Raw genomic sequence first — 26,614 nt, 5'->3', positions numbered from 1 at the left:
GGAGTTTGTGGGGTGGTGGTGGGATGAATTTGTGCCTTAAATCTCTTATGATGGATATTTAAACCACAAACGCTGCTTGGACACCTCTAAATTGCAGCATCTGTGTGAGAGGCAGTTATGCAGGAAAAGCTGCAGAGCAGCCAGAACCCCCAGGAATGCTCCCCTTGGAGGAGAGAGCCCTGTAACCTCCCTGAGGCTCCTCCAGAGCCGCTCCTGAGAAGCCCAGCAAGGGCTGCAGTGGTGGTGGCCCCGTGCTGGATCCTCCATGGGGAGCTGTGGGTTCCCCGTGCAGTTCCTTGGGTCACTCCTCAGAGCCTGCTCCAGCAGCTCTGCTTTTCCCAAGCCTGTTTAAATCAGTGGATGCATTCCCATTGACTGTTTGGAGCTGCAGAGAGCCCCTTGGAGCTAATTAGTAATTAGAGGATGCCAATTAACCACGGCTCCCCAGGCTCTGCTGCTTTGCTGGTACTGCTGGGTTGGAGAAGGAGGGAACAAAATGGAGCCCAGTGCGAATGTGTTTCATCTGGAGAGCAGGAGAAGGGTGGAGCTGCTTGTTAAATGGCCAGCAGTCCAAGTTTTAAAAGGATTTATGAGGGCTAGATAAAATCATGTCCTAAAGGCTGTCTCGAAGCCTCTGTTAAGGTGGAAAATGCTTTCTAAACTTAGAGCTTGTTTCACTGTGATTCCCCTCTTTTGGACCTCCCAAAATTTTACAGGTACAAAAGTTCCAGCTTTATTTACTCCATGGTGTTTAGCCTAGGCAGAATGAAAAACAGATTTGTACTCTCAAAATTACAGTGCTCAGTTGTTCTTCTGTATACCCTGTGGGTTATCCCCTGCCCACCTTCGGAAATGTGGTCCCTAAACTGTGGCAGAATTTAAGGAATGCTCCTAAGGGGAGCAGGTTTTTACTGCCATTGCCAAGGGAGACTTGGTCATTCAGCCATGAGTTTCCCACTTGTTGGGTCACTTCTTACTGTCTGGTGTAAACTTGGTGTTCACTGGACCCCAGAGGGGCGAATCCATGGCCTTGATGCTCTGGGCAAGGAGCAATTTCAGACCTTTTAAAAGTGTAGCCTCTTAAAGCCAACTCTTAAAATTAATTTTTCTATCTAAAAATAGCTGAGATGGTAAAAGTGCTGCTTTTCTTTTATTTTATTTTTTTAATACAAGCATAATTAACTCAATTCTTGCTTTCACTCTACACAGAATTTACAATAAGCAAAACCCAAGCCCTCTTTTGCCCTGACCTCTCATTTCCCCACATGTAGAAACGCTGCAAAATAATAATTAAATTAAAAACCCCAATCTTTGCTAGCAGGCTGTTGCTGCAAGCCTTTCTCCATGGTATCCCTTCTGTACGTGTTGTGTCTGGGCTCCACCAGCCTCGGGAGCCGTTAATCTTCCTGGTGTTTTCTTCCCTGAGGCAAATGAGACACAGATGTTCCCATCTGGAAACTTTGCTCCCGCCACCGTTGTTCCGCTCGGAGTCGGAGGCTTTGGAGAGCAGTGCAGCAGGCTGAGACTTTTAAGAACTCATTTTTTGCCATGGTTGTGATAATTGCCCGTTTGATATCTGTAACTGCTTTCATTTTTCATTCCGAGTGCTTTAGCCCAAGGAGTAAATAGTGTGGAGGAGGAAATATTGCTTAATATTGTTATGGGAGTGGGTGATTTAAAAAAAAAATAGTCTTGATTCTGTAATGTTAAATGGAACAAGGAATTAATGAAAAATTACCAAAATACTTAGCAGTATCTAAGCAAACGAATTAGTGAGCAACTCTGGCTTTGCTGAACGAGTGCCCTGTCCCAGGTTATAACCCAGCCAAAGGGGTGGTTTGGGGAGGCTGCGTCACTCCCCTCAATCCCCAAAGTGCTTCCTATCCTAAAACTGCAATGCAGGCCTTGGTTTCCAGGAATGTTTTCTCCTGGGCTATATTCCAGGAGTGTATGCCTCCCTCTGGGGTGGCTGTCTCTGGTGAGGGCAGAGCAATCAGCTGGTGAGGATGAGGGGGGTTCCATGCCCCAGGGCACCTCGGGCTCCCTGGCAGAGCTCACAGCAGCCCTTTGAGACAGTGATGAGCAAAAGCTGCTGCCAGGGACATCAAGGGATGCACTTGGGTCCCCAAAATTTATTTGTAGGGATGCTAGTGGTGTGGGAAGGGAATGGCTGTGGTGGTGGCTAGAGCAGCTACAGTTCCTGGGTGGAAATGGCTGTCAGGGTAACTATTCCCTGCCTCCTCCATGGAAAGAGACAGGAGAGTGGGGGTTACCACGACAGGGTGGTTTGTGTTCTTCTAGAAGAAAAATGAGTTTGGGGGCTTGATGTACAACAGCTGTGGGGGGTGTTGGATGTGATAGTTTGGGGGGTGAATCCCACATCCATGTTGGTCCTGGCCTGAGTCCCTGGCCCCAGAAGAAGGCAGAGCTCAGGAGGCAGGAGTGCCCTGCAGGCAGGTTTGTGTGCTGGGTCTGACATGGCCACGGCCCAGGCAGGGCTGGAGCTGCCGCCGCCTTGTCTGCCTGGGAACTGCCCGAAATCCAACCTGTGCTACTGCTGAGTTCCTAGAGCCAGGCACATTAATAGGATTTTATAAAAATCACTGAAGGGCAAGACGGATAAAGATCTGCAGTCTGCCTTCAGGAATAAATTATTAATCTTATTTCCCTTATTAACTGCTTTCTGGACTGCTTGTGAACGATAACATACTTTGCTCTTTCAAGTTCTTCTATCTGAGTTTCACATTGAATTGAGATTTAAAGTGAAACAGCTGTGTGTGGGAGAGGACTAGATGGCAATGGAGATACACGCGTTTATTTTTGATTTATAAAATGCCTATCCCAGGCTCAGCAGCTCCCTCCTGTGAGATGCAAGGCTCTCCTGAGAGGTGCCGAGCCCTCTCCACTCCCACAGCATCTTGCAGCTCAGGAGCTGGGATGTGCCATAAACCTGAGCTAAACTGTAAAAATAGGCTGATCACATGGAGTGGAGGAAATATCCGTACAGGGACATGAGTTCCCCACTGGCACTGGTGTTGTAGTAGCATCTTGGCCAAGTGCATGGCATGGAGGGAGGAGGATGAACAGGGACCTCGTGTGACCAGCCCTTGCTGGTGACCTGGTAATGCCACACCCTCGTGTCCCCCGGTGCTTGTTGTAAATCACCTTTTGTTGACTCAAGCAAAGAAAGACCTCTAGAAACCACCCCACAAGCAAATAAATGTCAGTATTTGTAGAGAGAAGTCATCTTGACTACAGACCTCCCAGTGTCTCGCTCTCCTCCAAACTGGGATAGCTGCAATTATCCTTTTTTTCTGAAAGCTGCTGTATTGGCCGCCTTGTTCCTGATGCTTATCTTCAGTCTTCCCCCTCCATCGCTTTTTGATGCAGCAATGCTGCAAAAAAATAAAATACTACTTTTCCCTTGACGATGTGATTGGAGTTTGAGCTTGGGGGAAGCTGTCTGGAAGCAGGTGAGGGAGGGAATTGCGGTGGAGAAGCAGTAAATGGCCTCTTCTGCAAGCCTGAGTAATGATGTTCTTGCTTTGCATGTAGATCACCTCTCATCTGCATGCCTTGGAGAACTGCAAAGGTGCTCTACAGATGGCTTAGAGCCATCAAGGGGAGGGAAAGGCAACCTTGGAGCGGAGGAAAGATGTTAATAAAATTTAAATGTAATTCTTCCCATTTCTCAGTTCCTAAATGTGAAAAATATTAGCTTGGTGGAGACTGAAAACAGATGGTGAGCAGTTGGAGCAGATAAGCATGTTATTCAAAATAAACATTCGCCAAAGCTGGGGAGGTGGCGAACCATATTTCATTTCACCCTATTTACATTATCAGGTCAGGTTACACTGATGCTGCCTCTCGTCTGCATTCAGACGATCAACAGGGACCCTGTGACAAGCCAACTGCAGCACGTCCTCCTCGCTGGGGACATCAGGGCTGCCATGGCTGGGCTGGGGCATTCCCTGGCCTGCCCTCCAGCATGAGACATGAAGCTACTTGCAGAGTTACAGAACAGTTTGGGTCAGAGGGGGCTGTTAAAGGTCTGGCCCTCCTCTGTCTCCCTCTGTCCAGTGGTCTCTCTATCCATTTAGCCAAGTTTGGCATTGCTGTATCTAAAACCAGGGACTCTGATCCATGTAAATGGTGGTGGAAGAAGTTCCCAGGACTGTTTGTAGGAAGGGCTCTTTTTGCTGACTTGTAGGTGGTCTATAATTCATGCCTCTAGCCCGAGTGCTCCCCTGAGGTGGCAGGGCCAGTGGAAAGAGAGATGTGGCTGATCTCCCTTGCTTTGAGGGATGTTTTGGGGTGGGCTGGATCCTCTTTGGGGTGTCTGTTTGTCCACTGGCTCTGGAATAAGCTCAGACCTGGCTCATGGGTGACCAGAGAATTTCTCCTGCTGGACCTGACCTTGGCTGTTGTTACTGGGACAGTTCTCCGGTCCCTTGCTCTCAAGAGGCAGGTATGAATTTGGTGCATTTAACTTTTTGGGGTGAGGAGAGGCTTTTTAGGTTATGAATATGTTCTGCCTGTTCCAGATGAAAGTTGAAAACATCTGCTTTGATTGAACTTCTTCTTTCCATCTGAAATCATTACATGCTTTCCCCCCTGAGACTGAACCACTGGGCAAACCCTCGTACACAGCCTTTTACTCAAAAACCACCTTTGTTAATTTACAGGTTTGCAATATAACCATTTAGTGATAAAAGCTTTGTTGACAAGGTCTGATTTTGAGTCTGTTCTCTGTCCTGCAAGCTGCCAAAGGGACGAGCAAACCCTTACCTGGGCATAGCTGCTGATGTTGCAGGGCTGTCTCATGTTTCATGTGGTTTTCTCTTATTTCTTCCAAGATATTTCATGGTTTGACTTCTGCAGAAAGCTGGAGAACTCAAGTCTGGCACATGGGTTGGTGAGACACAGTTCTGACTCTTTGCAGCCTATTTACAAACAACAGCTCCAAAATCACTCCACAGTTCATCCTTCCTCCTTACCTCTTGTGCCATGGAATCATGGGGAATCCTACCTGTGCATCAGGAATGGCTTGAAGAGACCACTCAGGGAGGTGTCTGGATTAAATTGTGCCCATGCAGACACTGCAGTGTAAATTCATATAAAGCATCCCCATTTTATGCTCGGTAGCAGTGGCTCTTCCTCTCTTCCCTTGGTCTCAGCAAATCCAGGGAATCTAGATCAAGGCTTTCTCTTGAGCAGCATGGAGCACCTCCTGGTACTGCCTTGAATTATATTTTGAGCTTTGGGAAGAGGATGAGGAAGAGACCATTTGTGTCTGTCTTGCCTCACTGTCACTCTTCTCCAGTTCCTAATCTTGCCTTTTTGGGGAAGGTAACATCCAGTTCTTCTCATGCATTGTTTTTACTTCTTTTTCATCACTTAGTTTATTCTCTAATTGCCAGAGGAATTTAGGGATTAATTTAAATTCCAGTGTAGTTGAGATACTCCCTAACTTGTTGCTGTTTTTTTTTTTCTTCTGCCTTTTCCTTTTTCTCAAGCCCACAGGCATGAAGAGATTAATAAAGCAGTTTCTTTATACAGTTTATAGTGCCAGTAAATGCTGAGGTTACCTGTCACAGCAACACTCTCTTTGTACTAAACACCATAGGTGGAAGACTTCTTTAAAGAAAATAAATAGGATGAGATCTGTCTGGAGCTGGTGTTGAAACTGGCCCTCTGAAATGTGCTGTGAGAGCTGGGAATGCAGGAGTGGGACCTCTCTGAGCATCACTTGAGACCCCAGATTTTTTCTTGGCGTCTTGTCCCATTGTCTCACTTAGCTCTTTCTCCTCTCCAGAAAGAAAAATCATCAGCTGCACTTAATCCTGACATATGTTCCTTTTTAATTTGTTACGCCAGGATGGCAACTGGAGCAGCGAAGGAAATGTGGTGCACACCGACAGCCAGAGCGGAGCCGGATGAACCCGGGGCCTTGCAGCGTGTCAGGGAGGGAGGGCTCCAGGTGTACTCGCAGCTCTGGGGCTTTCTGGTCTCTTGCACACCTGGGCTCCTTAAATGGGGCACAGGAATATCTAGGGCAGGAGCACAGGCTGCTCTGTGCTGCAGCTGCCCGTGCCCAGCCGGCAGCATGAGCGGCTGAGAGCTGCGAAATCCACGCTGCAACCCACCACTGCTGGAGGAGATGCAAAGCCTGCGTGGAGCCAGGGCTAAAACAGCACCTCACTGGCTTTTGTTTTCTCTGAGTCCTCTTCCCATGGGAAATTCCAGTGTGTCTGAGGCTGGGAAGGCAGCTCTCCCACCTGCTGTCCACGTCACTACTGCCTCTGTCCCTGGTCACCTTGAGCAGGTCCTGGTGCAGAGCTGAGCACGTGTCACTGCAAAGTTTGGGCATTTGGCAGCTTGACAGCCACAGTGTTGTGCCATGAACATGTCTGGCCTGCTCCTGCAGGCACTGCTTGAGAAGTAGCAGCAGCATTTGTGTTTCTGATCCAGGTAAGGTTTGGAAGGAGGAGTTTTTGAAGGAGAGCAGTGCAGTGTTTCCAGTTTGGGCAGGTATCTTGCTCTGGTGCTTGGAGCATTCAGTCATTGACAACAATTATTCTTGTTAGAGTGTCATCCAAAGTCTGTGATGGCATTTGACTCTTTAGGTGAGTGACACAGCTGAGTGACTTGCACACGTTTTGAGGAGCATCTCTGCATCCTCCCTGTGCAAATGGAGGCAGCACTGAAAAGCTGCTCTGAGTGAGCCAGTAACTATTCTGAGTGGTGGAAGCGAAAGAATGAGATCAGGAAGTCAGCCTTTCTCCAGGGAGCAGCTCACTGGCTCAGTTTTAGCCCCAGGTCAACTCAAGGCTGACTCATGCCCTTGGTCACAGCCTGGTTTGCTCAGATGATTCTCATTAAATGGACATGTTTAGGCTAAAAAAAGAGAGCTTCAGAAAGATGGTTTTTATCTGCATTTATAGATGCCCCAGGTCATTAGCAGGAAGCTTTTAAATTTAACAATCCTGTTTGCTTCTTGTCTGTTGGAGTGGGCTTGGAAAGGAAGGTGTTGGCTTCTTGTGGGCTTCAGTTTTGGTGTCTGACACAGTAGCTGGTTTTATTTTGGGGTTATAAATTCCATGCGAAATTTATCTCCCTCCCTGTAAATTAACCAAATTAGTTCTGCTTTCTTAATGTGCCCTAGGAACATTTTAGGAAGGAATAGGAGAAAAGTTAAGGATTTCATGCTCTCCAGAGTATGGCAATACCAGATTGGCCGTGTACACCTGGGAATGGGGGTTTCATGGGAAGAGGGAGAAGAGGAGGAGGCAGGTGGGTGACAGTGGGACCCTGAATGGTCATTGGGCAGCTGGCACTGAGTGCTGGGGAGGCACAATTAGTGCTGTTTTGATTGAATAATTTGGGTCATTTAGCAATGTGTCCCTTCCTTGCCTCAGTGAGGGAGCTCAGACTTTTTGTGGTAGAAATACCCCTAACTTTGTATACAAAATTTCACTGTTTTGCTGCATTTATTTAGAGAGGAAAGAAAGTAATGGTGTTTTCCCTGCTCTTGCTGATAAACTCAGCTGCTGGAGTAGGTGCCTACATGTATAAATGATGTCATGTTCCTACATCAATGCATGGTTATTCATCTGAATATCATATTAATGCATGGGAATGACAGGGAGGGTCTGCACATCAGGGCCCAATTGTATGGAAGCTGGGCCATATGTACAGTAGTTTGCAATATGGGATTAATGTAGTTATTATAAGTTAAAATTAATAGTAGTTTCCCATGGCTTCGATATCTCCCCACTTCACGAAAGCAAAGCCTAGAATTTTTTCCTTTTCCTGAAAGCATGTTTAGATAAATGAAGACACAAATGTTCTGAGATGTGGGTTTTGTAGCAATTCCAACCCAGGTTATTCCACCTGTACTGATCGGGCAAGAAAACATGGATTTTCAGAGTGTATCATCCCTGCTCCCCCTTCCTGCCAACAGCAGAAAGAAACGCTGGGAATAACAAAGTTCATTTGTTACCTCGCTGGCATTCCCCATGACTTGCCATAAGGAAAATAAATGAGGCAGCTCGGTGGCAGAGCAGGTGCTGGGGCTGACAGAGCAGATCCCAGGCAGCAGCACGAGGGCTCAGGTGCCAGTTTGTGTTTTCTCTGCTCTCAAAAGCAGCATTTTTGTTGTCGGGAGTCAAGAAGTAGCAGGTTTGGGTTGCATTTCAGGGCAGAATTTTACCACCTATTCGGTGCTCTATGGGAATGCAGCATTTAATCCTTCGCCCAGGCTCAAAAGCTGAGTTTCTTGCAGCTGACAGATATTGGTAAGAGCTGTGGATAACAAATTAGATGGTAATGGTCCCAAGCCCAGCTTGCATCACTGGAGAAGTGGAAGTTGGGTTGAGCTCCCTCACAGCCTGAGCTGGGGTGCAGCTGGACGTGCTGGAGACCTGGCCACGTTCCTGGGTGGGACAAGCTGCTCACATCTCGTTAGTGAGTTAATTGAGCGAGGGGAGGGCCAGCTTGGAGAGCAGGGAGTGGGGACCATCATCTCAGAGTGGTGATTTCTTTGGGGTCATGGACACTGGAGATGCTGGCAGTGCAATAGCACCCAGGAGCTGTGCTTTGGAGATCCTTAGGCTTTGTCTGCTGAATTGTCTGCATTTTAGAAGCCAAAAATACCCCAAAACAGCCCTCTCAAAAAACCAAAAACATCCCACTATTACATTAGGATGTTTCTTCCTTTTTCCCTTGTGAAGCTGATCCCAGCCACTGGAGCTGGGAGTGTGGTCACTCTGTTACCCTGAGCTGGGACATCCCTCCGGGCTGGGAAGGAAGCTGCAGTTTGGGCTGGTGATAGATTAGACACCAGAGACTGCACACAGGAGTGGGGCTGTGAGTAGCTGATACCAGCTCATCTCTACAACCCCAGGCCCATCCCAGTCACTCCTGGCACAGCACAATCCAGATTACTGCTCGCGTGGCTCCCAGAGGTTGTGATTCCTCTGGAAAGGCTCAGCGAGGTGTGTGTCAGAGGGATCTTAAACAGGGGCAAAGCAAACCGACAGAAGCACTTTGAACAGTATCTTAGGGCATGAGGGGTGAGGAGATGGAGTCAGGAGAATGGGATGGTGAGCACAGACACCACAGACATGACCCTGGGTGCCTGTCCCCGGCTCAGGGCCCTCCAGAGCAGCGTGGGAGCCCTGCGTGACTTCCCCCAGCTCTTATCTTCACCCTTGCAACTGTTCCCGGCGCGCTGGGCGGGGAAATGCGTGTCAGTGACTGTCACTAAGCCTTGCCACCTTCTCTTGGTACAGTTGCTGGTGAGAAGAGGGTGCCAGTGATGCCCGGGTCGCCCGTGGAAGTGAAGATACAGTCCAGGTCCTCTCCTCCCAACATGCCGCCGCTGCCCCCCGTCAACGCCGGCGGCCCCCGGCCCGTGTCCTTCACTCCGACTGCACGTAAGCCCAGTACTGCTGCTTGTCCTGGGAGCAGCCCCAGCCAGCAGGGAATGCTGTGCCTGTAGAACGCACTGGGATGGCCCAGCCATCAGCGGGGATGCTGCCTGGCTGTGCGGGAGGGGGGACCAGGGCTTTGCTGCAGTTCTGTAGTGCATGCAGGACACAAACCAGGCTGTGTAATCCCCCTCTGCCCCCCTGCCTGCTCTTGCCTTGCTCCTGGTGCTGCCTTGAGTCTTTCTCTTTGCAGGTGCAGCCTTGATTTCCACCATAAACTCCTTAAAAATTGAATCTTTTATCAGGTCAGCTTCAAGCGAGCCAAGAGCTGGGCTTTCCTCTTTATCTTTTGGAGGAGTTAATTCCCACTCTGCTGTATCTCACTTTGCAGGCAGCATTCCTGCAGCTGAGATTAGAAAGTTTTTCATTTTTTTTCATTTCCCAGCCTTGAAAATTCCTTGCTGTCCATCCAGATTCTCTTTTTTCCATCTTCTCTTTATAATCTTTCCTATTAAGCCACAGTCAGTCCTGATCCTGCCCAGCTGTAGCACAGCCTTGCACCCACTTTCTTCTAGCTGAATGTTGCTTAGAGGTGACTCCATGGATGGAAAGGACCTTCAACCTTTTCTTACAGTCTAGAAAGGCTCTTTTTTTCCCTTCTTTAGCCAACATTTAAGCCATTTAATGTCTTTTTAAAAGCATTGTTCCGGAGCAAAGCTGCTTTACTTTGTTTGGCATGGAGTTATCTGACCCCCACGCGGGGCATGTACATATTTTCCATGCTCTCCTCAGCCCTTTTCCTTGCACAGAGTGTTCCCTAGCTGGTTCTGCGTTGCTGTGCTGTCCATGACAGTGTCTGGGCTATCTCAGAGTTCCATGCTGGCACTGGGGTTTGGAGATTTCCAGCCCAGCCTCCTGGAGGACACACTGTGATGTGCTGGCAGCAGCACTAATCGCTGGGTTATCCCGCCAGACACATTGTCCCCATCTTTATGTGCTCAGGCGTTTTTAATGGCTCGCCTTTTGCTCAGGCAGAAAAAGACCATTAGCAAAGTGACAGAAATTAATTTTTCCAATGAGGATGCTTGGCACGCTGTTAAGGGCCAAGAAGCCTGAATCTGCTGATTGCAGATGACTTAATTGCCTCTTTCCAAGACACATGAGAGATGTGACCTATGGTGAAGTTCATTCTTGCTTTTTCATTTCTCAGTTGCACCAGAGGGTCTTGGTCGCTCAGTGGGGGTGTGACCTGCCCTGGCTTGGGCAGGTGAGGTGGAGCAGTTGGAACAAAGCCATGCCTGCCTGTGGATCACTAACACAGGGTTGGAGAAACAGCAAAACCTTCGACTGTGTAGGACCTAAGGCAGAATTTAAGAGTAGCCTTAGATGATGACTTTGTTCCCAGGAATTTTTTCATCCTGCTGTCCCCAAACCAGCAATTCTACTGGTCTCGGTACGCTGCCTCGCTTGCTGCAGCACTGTGCTCTCACCTGGAAGTCGAGGTGCCAGCCCTGCTGTGTGGTCTGTGGTGAAGCAGGTCCTGGTGATGTGCAGGATCAGATAACTGCCAGCTGCCCTGCGGGGGTGCCGTTGGCAGAGGGTCAGGAGGGCTGAGCCCCAAAACGCCGAGTGCAGCTACGGGGCCGTGTCTAACGGCATCCCCCTGTCCACCAGCATCCTCTGCTTCCTCCTTGGCAGCCTCTCCCGAGGGCCCCCCGCAGTCCCAGGGGTGTCTCACAGCCCCTCATTCTCCTGAGGTATAAATAGAGCCCATTGCTCTCCCCAGACTTTCATCTGAAAGAATAAGAGGAAGTGAAACAGAGAAGGGGAAAGCGCCTCAGTTGTGGCCGCTGGAGAGCACGGAGCTGCACAGCCTTTGCTGTTTGAGAGGAGCTTCTCTTGGCAGCTTCACCCTATTTATAACCCTTTTATAGTGAAAGAAAGGCCTTTATGAGTAATTACCAGAAAGGCCTTGCCTTTCTCCCAGTTCTGGTGTACTCTGTGGAGCTGTACCTATGGTACATCCTGACGTCCCTGTTGCTTTGCTGCTTTGGGAGTGTGTGTGAAAAACAGCTTTTCAGGTTGCTTTGCTCCATGACAAAAGGCATGAGCTCACATTGCCTTTGGACCTCCATCCTCTCAGTGCTGGCCCTCACCTTCATCTCATCATCTGCATGTGAGGGCTGTCACCCCTTGGTTAGCAGGAACCACCTTTGTTGGTCTCTGCAGCCTTATCTTTCCTTGCATCTTAACTGACTCTGGTTACGTTTCCCTCCTGTGCTCACCACGAAGGTCCAGGTGTGTGGAGCCTTTCCAGCCTCCGACCCTGGCATGCCCCAGAGTGGTTTAACTGTTCAAGTACCTCCTGTCTTCTCTGAAAAACCCCTCCTGGGTTCATCAGGATTTGGTATGATCCTTGTGAGGCTGCAGCAGAAATTTTGGCATCTTTTCTTGGAAGTTTCTGCTCCTCCCACAGGCAAGGGGCAGCTCTGCCAGGTGGTTTGAGGGCTTCTCTGAACACCATCACTTGAAATGGTTTTTATACCTTGTGGCCCCCTTGTCAGCACTTAAATCCATAAGGGATTCAGGGCTGGGTTTTTAAGGATAAGCCTTGTGGATCTGCTATGACTCTATTTCCAGTGATGTGCTTTTCACTCTGAAATTCTGGGTTTATACCAAGCTGGGGCCCCAGTGCACAGCTGCTCATCAGACAGGGCTCAGCATTGCACAACCACAGAGCGGGGATGTCAACAATTTATCCTAATCCCTTGCCGAGTTCCCAAACTTCCAGCCCTTCAGTCTGTTTCGACATGCTCACCACTTACAGGAGGCAAAGTTGCAGATGGGACCAGGTTGGAAAAAAACAACTGTGTTTGTGAAACTCCCTGTAAATCCCCAGGGAGGGATGGCAGGCGCAGGGCAGGCTCTGCCAGCCCTCCTCGGGCGAGGTGGAGCCGCCTGAGCTGCCCCTCAGCAGCAGCAGCAGCCTCCTGGCTGCAGGATGGATCCACTCCAGCACCAGACCGCAGGGATGTGCCCACCTGGTGCTCAGCACGGCTTCTGTCTCCCCTTTGCAGTGCCCAACGGAATAAACCATTCCCCCCCGACACTGAACGGGGCCCCGTCCCCACCCCAGAGGTTCAGCAACGGCCCTTCCTCATCCTCCTCCTCCTCACTGACCAACCAGCAGCTCCCAGCCACTTGTGGAGCCCGGCAGCTGAGCAAGCTGAAGCGTTTCCTCACCACCCTGCAGCAGTTTGGGAATGACATCTCACCGGAGATCGGGGAGAAGGTCCGGACCCTCGTTCTGGCACTCGTGGTAAGTCCTGCACCATCCCGGGCTGCCTGGCTTTTCCCAGGTCCTGGCACACAGTGTTGTCTGTTTGCATCTTTGCTGAGCAAGACTCTTATGTTTGTGCTTCCTGAGAAAATGAATGATTTATTTTTTCTTTGCTCTGTTTCAAAAAGCTGTTGGTCCACTGGCTTAGGCACAAGATTGTGTGCAGCTAAACTTAAGGAAAGCTGGAAGGAATTGGACAAAGCTTTTCTGTAAATCATGGAATCACAGAATGGTTTGATTTGGGACCTCAAAGATCATCTCATTCCTAAGTCCTGCCATGAGAACACCCTTCAAAGCCAAATCAACAGGTCTTGCTGCAGAATTGTATCCAGTGTTTGCATTTATACAGAATAAATGGGAGGAATGCTGTCCAGTGCATTAGACATGATACTGCACATGCTTGACAAAGACATGGAGTGACAGGACAAGAGGGAATGGCTTTAAACTGAAAAAGAGGAGGTTTGGATTGCATATTAGGAAGAAATCCTTCCCTGTGAGGGTGGGCAGGCCCTGGCACAGGGTGCCCAGAGCAGCTGGGGCTGCTCCTGGGTCCCTGGCAGTGCCCAAGGCCAGGCTGGACAGGGCTTGGAGCAGCCTGGGGCAGTGGCAGGTGTCCCTGCCCATGGCAGGGGTGGAATGAGATGGCCTTTAAGGATGTTTCCAACCCAAATCATTCTGTGACTTTGGACGGAGGCCCTGAAGCCCTGGGCAGCTGTGGTCCTGTGGGGCACCCAGTGGGGCTCCTGCACTGATCTCTGCTTTTTGGCGCCTGTTCTTTTGAGGCTCAGCAGGCACTGAAGGGAGGTAGACTGCAACAGCCTGGAGCATTTCTGCTTCCAAGGCAAACCTGAGTCTGTCCATGTCCTCTGGGTCACTCCCAGGGCTCAAGCACTGGATGTAAAATGCTGCTGCATTTATATAGCATATTTAATTCCATGGGTGTAGGGTTGTACCTTAGCCTACCCTTTTGGGGAGAAAAGGAGAAGCTGTCTAGGTCCCTTTGGCTCTTATTCTCACCCCCAGATTGTGTTTGTTGCTGCAGGGGTGAGTTTTGTATATGCAGATTATAAAATGCTGCTGTCCCAGGGATTCCCCAGCCTGAGCAGCACTGGGGGAGGCAGGGCTGGACCAGGAGAGGACCACAGTGAACAGAAGGCTGCTGAGACTCCATGGATAGGTTAGATGAGGAGAACTGAAGGGGAGGAAGGTGTGCAGTTCTGAGCAGCTGGGATCAAAGTCTGACTCTCCACAGCCTGCCCCAGCATGCAGTAGATGCCAGCTGGGTCCTGCTGCCCTGGAGTCAGCCTCTGCCTCCCACTCTGGAGCTGGGGGAGTGCTGAGCCACGCAGTTCCCAACCCTCTCCTAGTGCAGCATTCCTGCTCTGCTGGCCTGAGCCTTGCTGGCTGCATCCAGCAGGATCCAATGCAAACACTGTCAGTCCTGGAGCAGCAGATGCTGTCTCCCTCCCAGTTCTGTTCATTTGGAGCCATTTCCCACATGTCTAAAAATAAGAACAAAATGCCATTTCATTTCTTAATTTCTTTTCTCAGAACTCAACGGTGACAATCGAGGAATTTCACTGCAAGCTGCAAGAGGCGACCAACTTCCCCCTGCGGCCGTTTGTGATCCCCTTCCTGAAGGTGACAGGGAGCTGCTGGGGCTTGCTGACACTCTGTGTGCCTGCCTGTGCCTCTTGGCACTGTGACATTGCTGGGAAAGCTCTCCTTGCAGGCAGCACAGCGATTCTGCTGGAGCCCAAGACAGACTGCACAGAGCGTAGCGCTGGCCGTGTGGGACTGGCTGACGTTGTGCTGAGTGCCACATATGTCTGCTTGTGTGCTGGAGATAAAGGAGGCAAACCAAGCTCCATGTGGCAGCTTCTGAGCCTATAATCTTATTTGCAAATGTTCAGATCTAGAATGTTTGAAGTGCTGGCACACGGAGTCTGTCTGGGATTGTTAAATTACAGAATCACAGGATGGTTTGGGTTGGAAGGGACCAAAAGCCCATCTCATTCCAGCCCCCTGCCATGGGCAGGGACACCTAGACCTGGTTGCTCCAAGCCCTGTCCAACCTTGCCTTGTGCACTTCCAGAGATGGGGATTCCACAACACCTCTGGGTAACTAGCTGCTGGAAGCACACAGTGCTTCCTGTAACACTTGGATTTTGGGTCCACCAACATCAGGCTCCTGGGAAAATACAGGTAAATCTGACAGTGCAGACACCAGGAGCTGGGGGATCCTGATGGGGGGTCATGGGTCGCAGGTGTTACTGCTCTGAGCAGCTGGAAAGCCCTGCCCTGCTGTAATCCAGCCCCGTGCTTGTTCTCCAGGCCAACCTCCCTCTGCTGCAGCGGGAGCTGCTGCACTGTGCCCGCGCTGCCAAGCAAACGCCCTCGCAGTACCTGGCACAGCACGAGCACATCCTGCTCAACACCAACACCACGTCTCCCGCTGACTCCTCCGAGCTGCTCATCGAGGTCAACGGCAATGGCAAGAGGCACAGTCCAGACAGGTGAAAAACAGCTTTTGTCACTCTGCTCAGTTGTTGAAGTCGTGACTTTTGTTTTATCTTTGCTGCTGACAAATCTTTAGGCAGCATCCAGGATCTTATCACTCCCAACAACTATTCTGGCTGTTCTAAGACTCCAATGACTGCTCCTACTGCACTATGAATTCAGGTTGGGTTCCTCTTTCAGGCAGGGTGTGTCCCAGAGGGACTTTTGGGTAGCACTGAAAAGCCCGAGCCAGAGAGCTGAGCAGTTTGCCACCCCCAAGGCAATGAGCGGAGGCTTTGGCAGGGCTGGGAAGGATGCGCTTCATTTTCACCACGTTTTATTCCAAGATAAAAGTTGTTATGCAATTATGTGGAGCATGCCTCAAATTTATAAAAACTGTGAAATTTTAATTTGGTCATGCTCAGAGAGATGAATCACAACACTCAGGCATCCTGAACCCTTTTCTTTGATGGGGTCACTTTGTGCATCGCCTCACAAATTGAGCGCATTTATTTGAGCTCTCTGCATTTACCCCGTGGTAAAATCCTTGCTGCCCAAACCCTGCTGATTCCGAATCTGCATCTTTCTGAGTACATGTATGGGATGCTAAGGAATGCCTGTCTGTGCTGGTGTCATTGCAGGAGGGAAGACAGCAGCTTTGAGAGGGAGCCGCTGCCAACAGAGCCTCCGGCCAAGAGGGTTTGCACCATCAGCCCCGCGCCCCGGCACAGCCCTGCCCTCACCATCCCCCTGATGAACCCCAGCGGGCAGTTCCACCCCACCCCACCACCCCTGCAGCACTACACCTTGGAAGACATTGCCACCTCCCACCTCTACAGGGACCCCAGCAAGATGCTGGAGCACAGAGAGATCCGGGACAGGCACGGTGGGCTTGGTGAGAGCCTGGCTGAGCTTTGGTGTTGGTCTTTGCTTGGCCACTCATACCCAAAGGTGGTTGATGCTGGGCATGTCCTGACAGCTGAGTCTTTGCAGGGGGTTCAGAGGAAACAGCTCCCCTTGGGAAGTTGCAAACAGGAGGATTGAGAGTTTATATTTCCCTGTATGAAGGCTGGAGTCACTGAGGGTGAGGAGGAAGGACTTGGTGTATGAGTTGAGTGTAGCCAACCCAGCAGGCAGGAAGAGAGGGCAAGGAAATAGAAATTAACTTTTCCAAGATCTCCAAAGCAGGAGAGTAGAGATTGACCCCCTGCCCTGTTTCTCCAAAGGATGTGTGGGAGGTGCATGATGTTTTTCCAGCACAGCAGCCTGAATTACAGCCTCTGAGCTGCTGTGGGTTTATAACAGGAGAACCAGCTCCACAAGCAGGTCAGAGCTGGAGCCACAAGTGGATTGTAGCACTTCTCAGACAGTGAAGCAGACAGGGATAAAAAAGCATCAGCAAGGAATTACCCCTGTAGAGCTGCCACCTGGAGATGTGTTTTAAAATCCCAGCTGTGTGGAGCTGGAAATAGAGCTCTTTATTCTTGCTTTGGGGCCACCTCTCTCTCCACTGGTCCATCTAATCCCTCTGTGGCTGTGTTTTGTTGCAGGGTTGAATGGAGGCTACCAGGACGAGCTGGTGGATCACCGCCTGACAGAGAGGGAGTGGGCGGACGAGTGGAAGCATCTCGATCACGTAAGGAACTGCAGGGGCTGTGGGAAGCTCTGTGGGAAGCAGCAACCCAGTGTTCCACCTGCTCCCGTTGGTGATTTCCTTGTTGATACCACATCCAGGCTCTCCTAGTGGCTGGTGGAGGAACAAGCCATCACAAAGCAGGTGGATGGTGGGGAGGGCTGAGAGGCGCTGTAGTGCTTTCCTGCCCGTGGTCAGTGGAAACTAAGATTGGTGTGGATGAAGTATCTAGAGCTGGGGAGCTTCTCCTGCAGAGCAGGGCCAGGTGCTGCCGTGGCTGGCTGAGCAACCAAACCCAGCCTTATCCCCACTAGGATCTTTTCTGCCCCAGCCCTGGCCAGCACAAGTGCACTGATACACTAAGTGCAGTCAGGATATGGACTTACAAAATGAGCAAACCTATCATTACTGGATTTTAAGACTTTTTTTCCCTGAGGTGCCTGCCTTTTATGGACCAAAAAAGGCACCAACAGCAAGACCTGGTGCTTCTGGCAGATTTTATGCTGAGCTTTTTCCTTCTGAGCAAGGCAGCTCCTCCAGGCACTTCACTGCTGTTTCCATCAAAGAGATGGGATTAAAATTCAGCTTTGATCATAAATGCAGAGAGACCTCACGGTTTAAAGCCAATGGGGTTTTTTGAGGGGATGGTGGTGGGGTGGAGCAGAGGCCCTGTAGCTGACTATTTGGAGTTGGACTGTGACTCTGGAGCACTGACACCAAGATCATATCCAAATCCTGTGGGAAAGTGGTGGGGTTTTCCTCTCCACTTTTAGGAGCACGTCCTGGAGGTGTTGAGCTGCCTCTTGTGGTGACCCCACCTAGTGCTGTACCCTGGGCACGGCACCATCCCAAATCTGGAAAACCACCTCTCTCCCGTCTCATCTGCCTGGCATGGTCCCTCCATGGCGAAACCCATGATGACTGAGACCCTTTTCCCCTGCAGGCCCTGAACTGCATCATGGAGATGGTGGAGAAGACGCGGCGCTCCATGGCGGTGCTGCGGCGCTGCCAGGAGGCCGACAGGGAGGAGCTCAACTACTGGAAGCGGCGCTGCTCCGAGACGGCCGAGCCGCGCAAGGCGGGCGCCGAGCTGCTCAGCCGCCAGCACAGCCCCGCCAGTGCAGACTCTGCCGGCAGCGGTGAGCGGGGCAGGGACGGGGGGCCTTCGTGCCACCCACGGGATGAGTTTGGTTAAGCGCTGCTGTGGATGTGACAGCCTGTGGCATTCACATCCTCTGGAAAAATCCCTTTGCCCAGGATTTTTCTCCCGGGAACCTGAGAAGCCTCAGAGAAAAGGAAAACAATTCTCATCTCATTTGCTTCTCCTGTGCTGTGCTCATGTGCAATGTGTTTGGGGATTGTTACCCACAGGTGATTGTTTCATTGCATTCTGCTGGGAGTTGTTTTCACTCTTTGGCCACTCAGGGCCAAGCTGTGTCAGGGCTCTGGAGAGAGTCACGAGTTTTCATTATTGTCTTTATAGCATTCAGTAAGTATCCTTTCTGCATTCTTTGGTATAGTTTAGTATAGTATTCTTAAAGTATTCTTTAATATATATTAAATATATAATATTTTATATTAATATATATACTTATACATTTTATATATGTTATATTTTATATGTATTTAATTATACATATAATATATAATTAAATTTAATCTATTAAAGTATTCATTAATATAATATAGTATCATAAAGTAATAAATTAGCCTTCTGAGAACATGAAGTCAGATTCATCATTCCTGCCTTTGTCGGGGCACTTCCCAGCAAATACAATAACAGCCTGGTCAGAGAGAGAGAAAGCTGGATGAGTTTTCCCATGAATTGGCCTGGGAAGCTTTAGGGAGCTGGAGAGAAACAGTGATAGTCAAATATAATCTGCAGGTGGTGTTTTTTGACAATCTGTTTTGCTGTTTTTCTCATAAGGTTGTTTACAAATGGGTGTCTTGTTGATTAGGCAATCATGTGAAAGGTATTGATTAAATGACCAATCAGGTGCACCTGTAGTGAACTAAGGTATAAAAGAAGGGAGGATCAAATAGGGCTTTTGCCATTTTGCCTTCTGGAAAAAAAAAAACAAACAAAAAAACCCAAAAAACCCCTAAAAACCACCAAAACAAATTAAAAAAAAAAAAACCCAGGCTGTCATATCCACACAGTGCTTAAGTGTTTTTCTCAAGGATTTGAAGAGAGGCCACACAGGAACCAGTTTTTGTAAGTGTCTAAAGGCTCCTTTGCTCACTGCTGGCCAAAGCTGGTCCAAAGCTGGGGGTGAAGAGGCAGGGAAGAGGTGTTAGTCTCCACCACTCTTCCCTTTCCAGTCCCTCTTGCCTGAAGGATTTTAAATCTCAAGGTCTATTTATTCTAAAAATACCAAAGGCTTTTGTAAGTGTAATAGCTACCTGTGTTACTAATTCATGATATTTTTATATCATGAGTCAATGTTATCAAAGCTGACTGGTTTCCCCATCCAGTATGCAGGGGTTTGACCCTATAGAAAAATAAGTCTAAAATGCTGATTTATTTCAATGTAATTCAGATTTCCATGCAAACAAACTCACTGCAATTCAAGTTCTGGGGGAAAACCCTCTGATTATTCAGTAATAAAAATGGATTTCTTTTAGCAAGAACAAATGTCAATTTGATGTATATTCTACTTGTTTGTATACAAAACAGAGAATGAATCCTCCTGCAAGGAATTCAAGTGCCCCTGGCTCCAGTTGCCACCAAGCCTGAGGAGCAGTGGGTGTGTGTGACAGCCTGGGGGGACAGCCAGCTTTTAGCCCTTCTATATTTAAGTATATCATGACTAATACACTTCCAGCCCCATGTTGTTAAAGATGATATAATTAAAAATTTTTATATAAATTTAGAACGCTGTTGCTTTCTCCCTGTGGGACCTAGGGATAATTTGCAAGCTCTATTGCTCTTGTGAGAAGGTTCAGTTAAGCATCAAGCAGCATCTCCAGGTGTCTTGGAGGACAGTTTGTCCATAAGTTGAAGCCTTTGAATTGCCCTGGGATTGGGAAGTGCTGTGCTTAATGTAAACTGCTGGTGTACAGATTGATGCTCACAGCCCGTGGACAGTGCACAAGTCAGATAACATACATTTATAAGCATTGCCTGTTGTTTTAGAGTACCAGGAGATAGGTTATACGGTGTCATAAATTATGCAAGGTGCTAATTAAATGTTGTAATTTATCATCTGAGTGCTGGAGGAGTTGCTTTAACCGTAGGAATCCTCCGCTTGGAGTTTTAGCTGGTCAATCCTTCCCTGCCCCGCGATGTCCTGAGCTACCACTGGGCACGTGAGCGGCAGCTGGGTGGGATAAGGCTTTGCCAACCTTTCCCTGTGTCCCTTATTCCAGCAGATTCCCTGCGGGAGTTCAGCAGCAGGTCGGGGACGGGCTACGTCACGGAGGAGATTTGGAAAAAAGCCGGTGAGCGTTCGCGGTGCGCGCGGCCGGGATCCCGCCGGATCGCCCGGGTACACACAGAGCACGCGTGCTGCGGGTCTGCTGTGCAGAAACAGCAGGAGCCCAGCTGCAGCAACGCCCCACGATGTGCACATCTGGCTGCCATCATCCCCACCCTGGCTTCCCCAGTGGGCTCTGCTCCTCCGTGATGCCACGGGGATCCCGTGGCACTGAGCCTGGCCTCGCCGCGCGTCGGATGCTGGTGCTGGGAACACACAGCTGGAGCCGTGTTTCTCTGGGAGGCTCCCCTCGCTGCCGGGGTGGGTGGGTGAGGCTGCTCTTTCCTTCCAGAAGAAGCTGTGAACGAGGTGAAGCGGCAGGCCATGTCGGAGGTGCAGAAGGCGGTGGCCGAGGCGGAGCAGAAGGCGTTTGAGATGATCGCGTCGGAGCGGGCGCGCATGGAGCAGACCATCGCCGACGCCAAGCGCCAGGCCACCGAGGACGCCTTCCTCGTCATCAACGAGCAGGAGGAGTCCACCGAGGTGAGGTGCCGGGGCACGGCCTGGCAAGGGCTTGCCAAGGCTGCAGAGTCTCCAGGTCAAGCCTGCGGATCCCCCTGCCTTTTCACAGAATCATAAATCACACAATGGGTTGGGTTGGATGAGACCTCAAAGATCATCTCATTCCAAGCCATGAGCAGGGACACCTGCCACTAGACCAGGGTTCTCCAAACTCCATCCAGTCTTCAACACCTTTTCCTTTTAGAAGTTTCTCTCCAATCAATAACTAAAGCAGTGCACGAATATCATCAAAAATCCTTTTTAGGTTTTGCTGGCAGGGAGTCAGCCTGAACAATGTCTGTGGACACGTGTGTGTGCAACCACTGGGCACCCTGAGCTGGACTCCGTGTCATCACCAGGGATTTTGTGGGATTGAAAGAGGTGTAGAAGCAAAGAGAAAAGGATGCTACTGCATGCAGCAGTTTAGCTCAGAAATTACGGTGGTGTACTTTATCTTTGCAGGAGAGAAATTGCTGTTTGAGGGCTTGAAAACAGGGCAGGGCAGAGGCTGGGCTGCAGGAAAAGCCCTTGCACATTCCTGGTGCTCTGTGCCACACTTGCATGTTGCGTAAGAAGGGATGCATCTTGGTTTGTCATAGCCAGTGACATGTGCTGAATGGGTGCCTCAGAGAATCTCTTTCTACTCTTTAATCATCAGTCACCCTCCCTGTTGCTTAACAAGTTCACTTGGTAAAGCTTGTGAGATTTTGGGCAAGGTGAATCCTATGGCTCATTCCTGCACTACCACATCCCATCCCCGTGGGCTTTGCTGCCTATTTTAATTTCTCTACATATACAAAAGCAGAGGGTTTACATATACAAAAGCAGAGGGTTTGTGTCTGCTGAGCAGAAATCTGATGGGACTGTGCTGTCCGTGTCTGCTGGGTGTGGGGACAGTAGGTCCAAACCTCCTGGAGGGTTTCAGCTCAGCTGGGGCTCGGCAAGTGTGGCCAGAACCACGGAGTTGCTAGGTGGCATTCCAGAGAGTTATGTCCATAGTGAAATTGCTGAGGGTTGAACGCACCAGTCGCATGATGGGAGTGGGTGGAACTGCTCAGGAAGCCATGGAAGGAATGAGGCAAGTAGTGATTTCTCCATAGGGGAATAGCAGAGGAGTGTCCTCCTCCTCCAGCTGTGCTGAGGAGTGGTCTGGGACCTCGGGAGCTGCTGAGCACCCCTGTGCAAGCCCTAGAGCCCTTGTCTAAAAGCTGTCCTGTGTTCTGGCACATCTTGTAACCTTTACAACACAGCTGAAAAACACTTGAAGTGTAAACAGCTGCGAAGCAGTGACCCAGTTTTCCAAGAACTACCACAGCCTTTGGTAGGGGCTTTTTGGTCTCAAGTCCTGCTTCTCATGGAAGGTGGAGGACCTTTGGGGACACAGAGGCTCTGGAGCAGCTCACTCCAAAGTGAGCCAGTCAGGTGCTTCACTGCCAGCCCATGAATCATCACCGTGAGCTGGTGGCTCCAGTGCTGTGCGTGGCAGTGGGAATCTCCCAGCCTTTCCCCACGGCAGGGCTGCCTGGTAGAGCCCAGCACCTCCCAGCACCCACTCCCACAGCTCTTTGATGGTGGTCACAGCAGCCGTGTCCCCACAAAGGCCAGCTCTGACAGAAGCTGCGTTGCCACAGCTGAGCTTCCCTCCCCAGTGTGTGTTTGCTACGCCCCGGTCCAGCTGCAGGGAAGCTGCTCTGCCGTTCCTCCCCTCCCAGAGCAGCTGCAGCCCTCGCTCCGGCGCTGGCCCCTTGCCCCGCGCTCCGAGGGAAGCGGTGGCACTGGGAGCCACCAGCTGACACCTCTCCCGGCGGCCAGAGGGGCTTTGCTCCGCTTCCAGGCTGAAGTTCAGGCTCTGGCAGTGCTTCCACCTGGCTGGGAGGCTTTCAAATGAGCATTTGCTTTTCCAAATTGGCCCGCTCCAACCTCTTGTGAGCGAGGCAGGGTGCGGAGCAAATGGTGCCTGTGCAGCGCGCCGTGATCCCCGCGGAGAGCGCTTGGCTGGGAGCGAGACCAAAATAGAGCTGCTTAAAACAGGAAATAAAAAGGCCCAATAGCAGCATCTGCAGCGTGTTTTTCGGTCCGTGCCTGCTGTTTCCTCTCTGCATTCGGGTGGGTCTAGGGGAGAGGATGTGCCTGGAGCAGCGTGACAGCGGCTGCGGGCAAAGAGCAGCGGGGGTTAGAACCGTTGGCAAAGAGCTGGGAAATAGCAGGAATTAATGGATTGCTCATTTTCATATTCTCAAATCTGGGCCAGAGGGGATGAACAGTCCCTGCTGGAGCTGAGTCAGCACCGTCCTGCAGCTCCTAGGGAAACTAACCCCCTTTCGAGCACAGTGTCTTGCTTTGCAGAGCTGCTGGAACTGCGGCCGCAAGGCCAGCGAGACGTGCAGCGGCTGCAACATCGCCCGCTACTGCGGCTCCTTCTGCCAGCACAAGGACTGGGAGAGGCACCACCGCATCTGCGGGCAAGGCCTGCACGGCCAGAGCAAGCCCCTGGCCCTGCCCACGGGCCGGGTGGCAGCAGCAGCCAAGAGCCTCGATGGCATCCCCAGCCCAGCCCTGGAGAAGACCTCGGCCACCACCTCGCGCTCCTCCACGCCGGCGTCCGTGACGGCCATAGACACGAACGGACTCTAGGAGAGAGGTTTGGCCTGGCTCCGCTGGATGAGTTCCCCGGGGTTTTTTAAGCTGAAAAACCCCCTGCAGCAACTGTTATCACTTGACACGTTTGACACATCGGCGCGCCCGCACTCCGGCTTTGCCCTCTCATCCTGCCTTTTCCTTTGTGGCTCGTGGACTGGGGCGAGCCTCGCCTGCAGCATCTCCCTGCTCCTCTCAGGGGGACACCAGAGCAGCGTCAGGACTTGGGGGACCTGGACTGGGGGGAGAGCGCTGGCACACGCCGGAGATGCTGAGAGTGTGGTGCCCAAGCAAGGAGCCCTGTCCTTGTGGCATGCTCAGGCTCGCTTCCCAAGGTGTCAGAGCCACCACTGCCTCCTTCTGCCACCTTTGCTCCGTAATATCCTTGTTTTGTCCCTGCTCCCAGGCAGCTGTGCCTCAGGTGGCTGTGTGGGCCGGTTGTTGCTGTGAACAGACCAGAGCCAATTTCCCAGCGGGAGCATCTCAGCCTCTGTGCGATGGCAAAAGCTGAGCCCACTTCTCCTGCCTCCAGGCTGGCAGCTGAGGGTTGTAGAGAGGGAGGAGGGGATTCGTCTGCTCTAAAACAAGAGGCAGTGGCAGGGAGGTACTGCTGGATGGCCTGGATTTCATCCCAGTCTGTGGTGAGACAGACAGTTGGGTGTTTCCTGGGTGGGGCCTGTGCTGGGGGAACACGTGCACAGCAGATCTGGGCTGGGTGCAGGTGCCCTTTCCACCTGGGTGCCGTTGTTTTGTTTTTGCACTGCCTGGAAGCTGCTGGTTTGTGAGTTCCTGCTGTTGTTTTTGAGCCCAGGGGTCCTCGCTGGTGCGAGGGGTTGTTTACAGCCTGTGCTCTCCACTCACACTGGTGAAAGAAAGGCAGGACTGGGTGTCCTGTGTGGATTTTTATCCCCTGCTCCAGGGGATTCCTGCAGTGCTGCATCCAGAGATGCCCAGGGATGTGCATCCACCTTCAGAGATTGTCCCAAAACCCCAGGCTCAGAGGATCCCAAAGCCAGAGGATCACAAGGTCCCTGGGGAAGGGGGCCAGCCTGGGGAGCTCTGTCCATCATAGAGTCCCTGCTGTGGGGTGGAAAAAGGGACTGGGGGGACCCAGGGCAGTGCAGGCTGTGACAGCACAGCCCTGCAGCAGGGCTGGCCAGGAGTGTCACACAGGGTGGCAGTGGCACAGGGTGTGGCAGGGAGGGGACGTGCCCTCCAGGAGCTGCTCCCAACTCCCACGGGGGCTCTGGAAATCCTTCTCTTCAGCAGAGCCATGTTTGGGACTGTGTGTGTGCCACTGGGCTGCAGCCCAATGAGGTGAGTAACTCCCAAATTCTTTTTGATCACTTCTTCAATTGGAGGCCAATAATGGAGCTGTAAGGAGTTGTCACAGGGGTGAGCAGGGAACCTGCTGCTCCAGCCCTGGCCCCTTGGAAAGCTCCTTGGGAAGCTGTTCTTGTGGGATGGAGCTGGTGATTCCCTGTCTGCAAGGTTTTGTTCCAAAGCCACAAGGTCTCCTGGTGAATCCCACGGCTCCAGTGGCCCTGGGGATGTCTCCCCTGTGTCCCCATGAGTTGGTGCTGGAGCTCAGCACCTGCGCTGGCATTGAGGCAGCTCCCAGTGGGGATGGCATGGAGCCACCCTGACCTGCAGCAGCCCCTCCTAGGGCTGTCAGGAAGGGATTTCCTGCCCTAAGGGACACTTGGAACAGCCTCAGGTGAATCCCACGTGGTTGTGGTGTCCCCTCCTCACCTGCAGCCCAGCCCCACGCTGTGGTGTGTGGTGGCAGTGCCAGGCTGGGGTGGGAAGGGGGAGCAGGGCAGGGCTGGAAGGAACTGCTTGTAAATAGATTGTCTTCCATAACTCTCATGCAACATTGATGGCTGTGTATTAAAATTAACCCCAGTGTAAATGAATGAAATACTAACAGTCATGATTAGAATGATTGCTTCTTCTCTTTTTGGTTGTTTTTTTAAAAGATGGAATGATAAATGTGAACTTGGGGTGTGGGAAGACATTGGGTTAAGGTTTCTATTTTTTTTTTTTTTTGACATTTAATTCTGTAATAGAAATTTGTTACTTCATTCCTGTGCATAACTTATTTAATGTCCTGTATAAAGGAACCCAAACTGTTACAGATGTATTTAGTTTGTTCTACTCAAAAGTAGTCAATAAAAAGATTATATTCATCCTCCAGCTCCCCTTCTCTCTGGGAAGGGGCAGAGGTTTTCAGCCATGCTCAGGCAGCTCTTGGGATTTTTGGGGAATGCTGCCACACCTTGGCCTTGGCCAGGGGACTTTTAGGGACAAAAATTGCCTCCCCTGTGGTGGTGATGCTGTGGGCAAAGCCTGGGAACAGGTGCAGGCAGAGCTGGAGTTCAGCCCTGTCCTCAGTGATTTCTTTGAGTTTATAGCTCAGTGTGTTGATTTCTGAGCTTTTTTTAAATGATCTTTTCTATGTGAGCACAGAGCAGCCCGCAGGGTGCTGTCTCAGCTGGCTGCCACTGCCAGCCCTCTGCCCCTCGGCGATGCCCCCTGCCCACACCTTGGCTTAATCTGAGGATTTTGGTCTGCAGGCTGCTGCAAACATTCATCCAGGGGTGAAGAAACCCAAAACTGACGGGGGAGGCCCACACGGGGCTGGGGCGGCGGCTCAGGAATCCCAAAGCAGAGCCTGCTGCAGCTCTGCCCCTGTGGCTGCCCCTCTCTAAGCCCCCTGTCCCTTGCTGCTGTGGCTGCAGCACATCCCTGCAGCCCGTGTTCCTCACTCCCGGGGCAGCAGGGTGGCCCTGCAGCCCGTGTTCCTCACTCCCGGGGCAGCAGGGTGGCCCTGCAGCCCGAGTTCCTCACTCCCGGGGCAGCAGCACATCCCTGCAGCCCGTGTTCCTCACTCCCGGGGCAGCAGCACATCCCTGCAGCCCGTGTTCCTCACTCCCGGGGCAGCAGCACATCCCTGCAGCCCGTGTTCCTCACTCCCGGGGCAGCAGCACATCCCTGCAGCCCGTGTTCCTCACTCCCGGGGCAGCAGCACATCCCTGCAGCCCGAGTTCCTCACTCCCGGGGCAGCAGCACATCCCTGCAGCCCGAGTTCCTCACT

General features: G+C 51.2%; 1 protein-coding gene across 3 annotated transcripts in view; it reads left to right on the top strand.

Moving 5' to 3' along the window:
• Window positions 1–25,706, top strand: part of CBFA2T2 (CBFA2/RUNX1 partner transcriptional co-repressor 2) — a 59,148-nt gene extending 33,442 nt beyond the window's left edge. For 2 of the 3 annotated variants that reach the window (XM_038158880.1, XM_038158882.1), the window contains exons 2-11: window positions 9,294–9,437; window positions 12,509–12,750; window positions 14,323–14,412; window positions 15,106–15,287; window positions 15,912–16,165; window positions 16,821–16,906; window positions 17,847–18,042; window positions 20,273–20,344; window positions 20,672–20,862; window positions 23,227–25,706. In XM_038158880.1, coding sequence (XP_038014808.1) covers window positions 9,294–9,437; window positions 12,509–12,750; window positions 14,323–14,412; window positions 15,106–15,287; window positions 15,912–16,165; window positions 16,821–16,906; window positions 17,847–18,042; window positions 20,273–20,344; window positions 20,672–20,862; window positions 23,227–23,514 — 1,745 coding nt within the window. In that variant the 3' untranslated portion in view covers window positions 23,515–25,706. The remainder of the gene's footprint in view (window positions 1–9,293; window positions 9,438–12,508; window positions 12,751–14,322; window positions 14,413–15,105; window positions 15,288–15,911; window positions 16,166–16,820; window positions 16,907–17,846; window positions 18,043–20,272; window positions 20,345–20,671; window positions 20,863–23,226) is intronic. The other variant, XM_038158881.1, reaches the window with a different exon arrangement.
• Window positions 25,707–26,614: the final 908 nt, after the last annotated feature.

Source organism: Motacilla alba, chromosome 20 (genome assembly GCF_015832195.1).
Source record: "Motacilla alba alba isolate MOTALB_02 chromosome 20, Motacilla_alba_V1.0_pri, whole genome shotgun sequence".
NCBI classification, from domain to species: Eukaryota; Metazoa; Chordata; class Aves; order Passeriformes; family Motacillidae; genus Motacilla; species Motacilla alba.
This window is presented reverse-complemented; position numbering and strand designations above follow the sequence as displayed.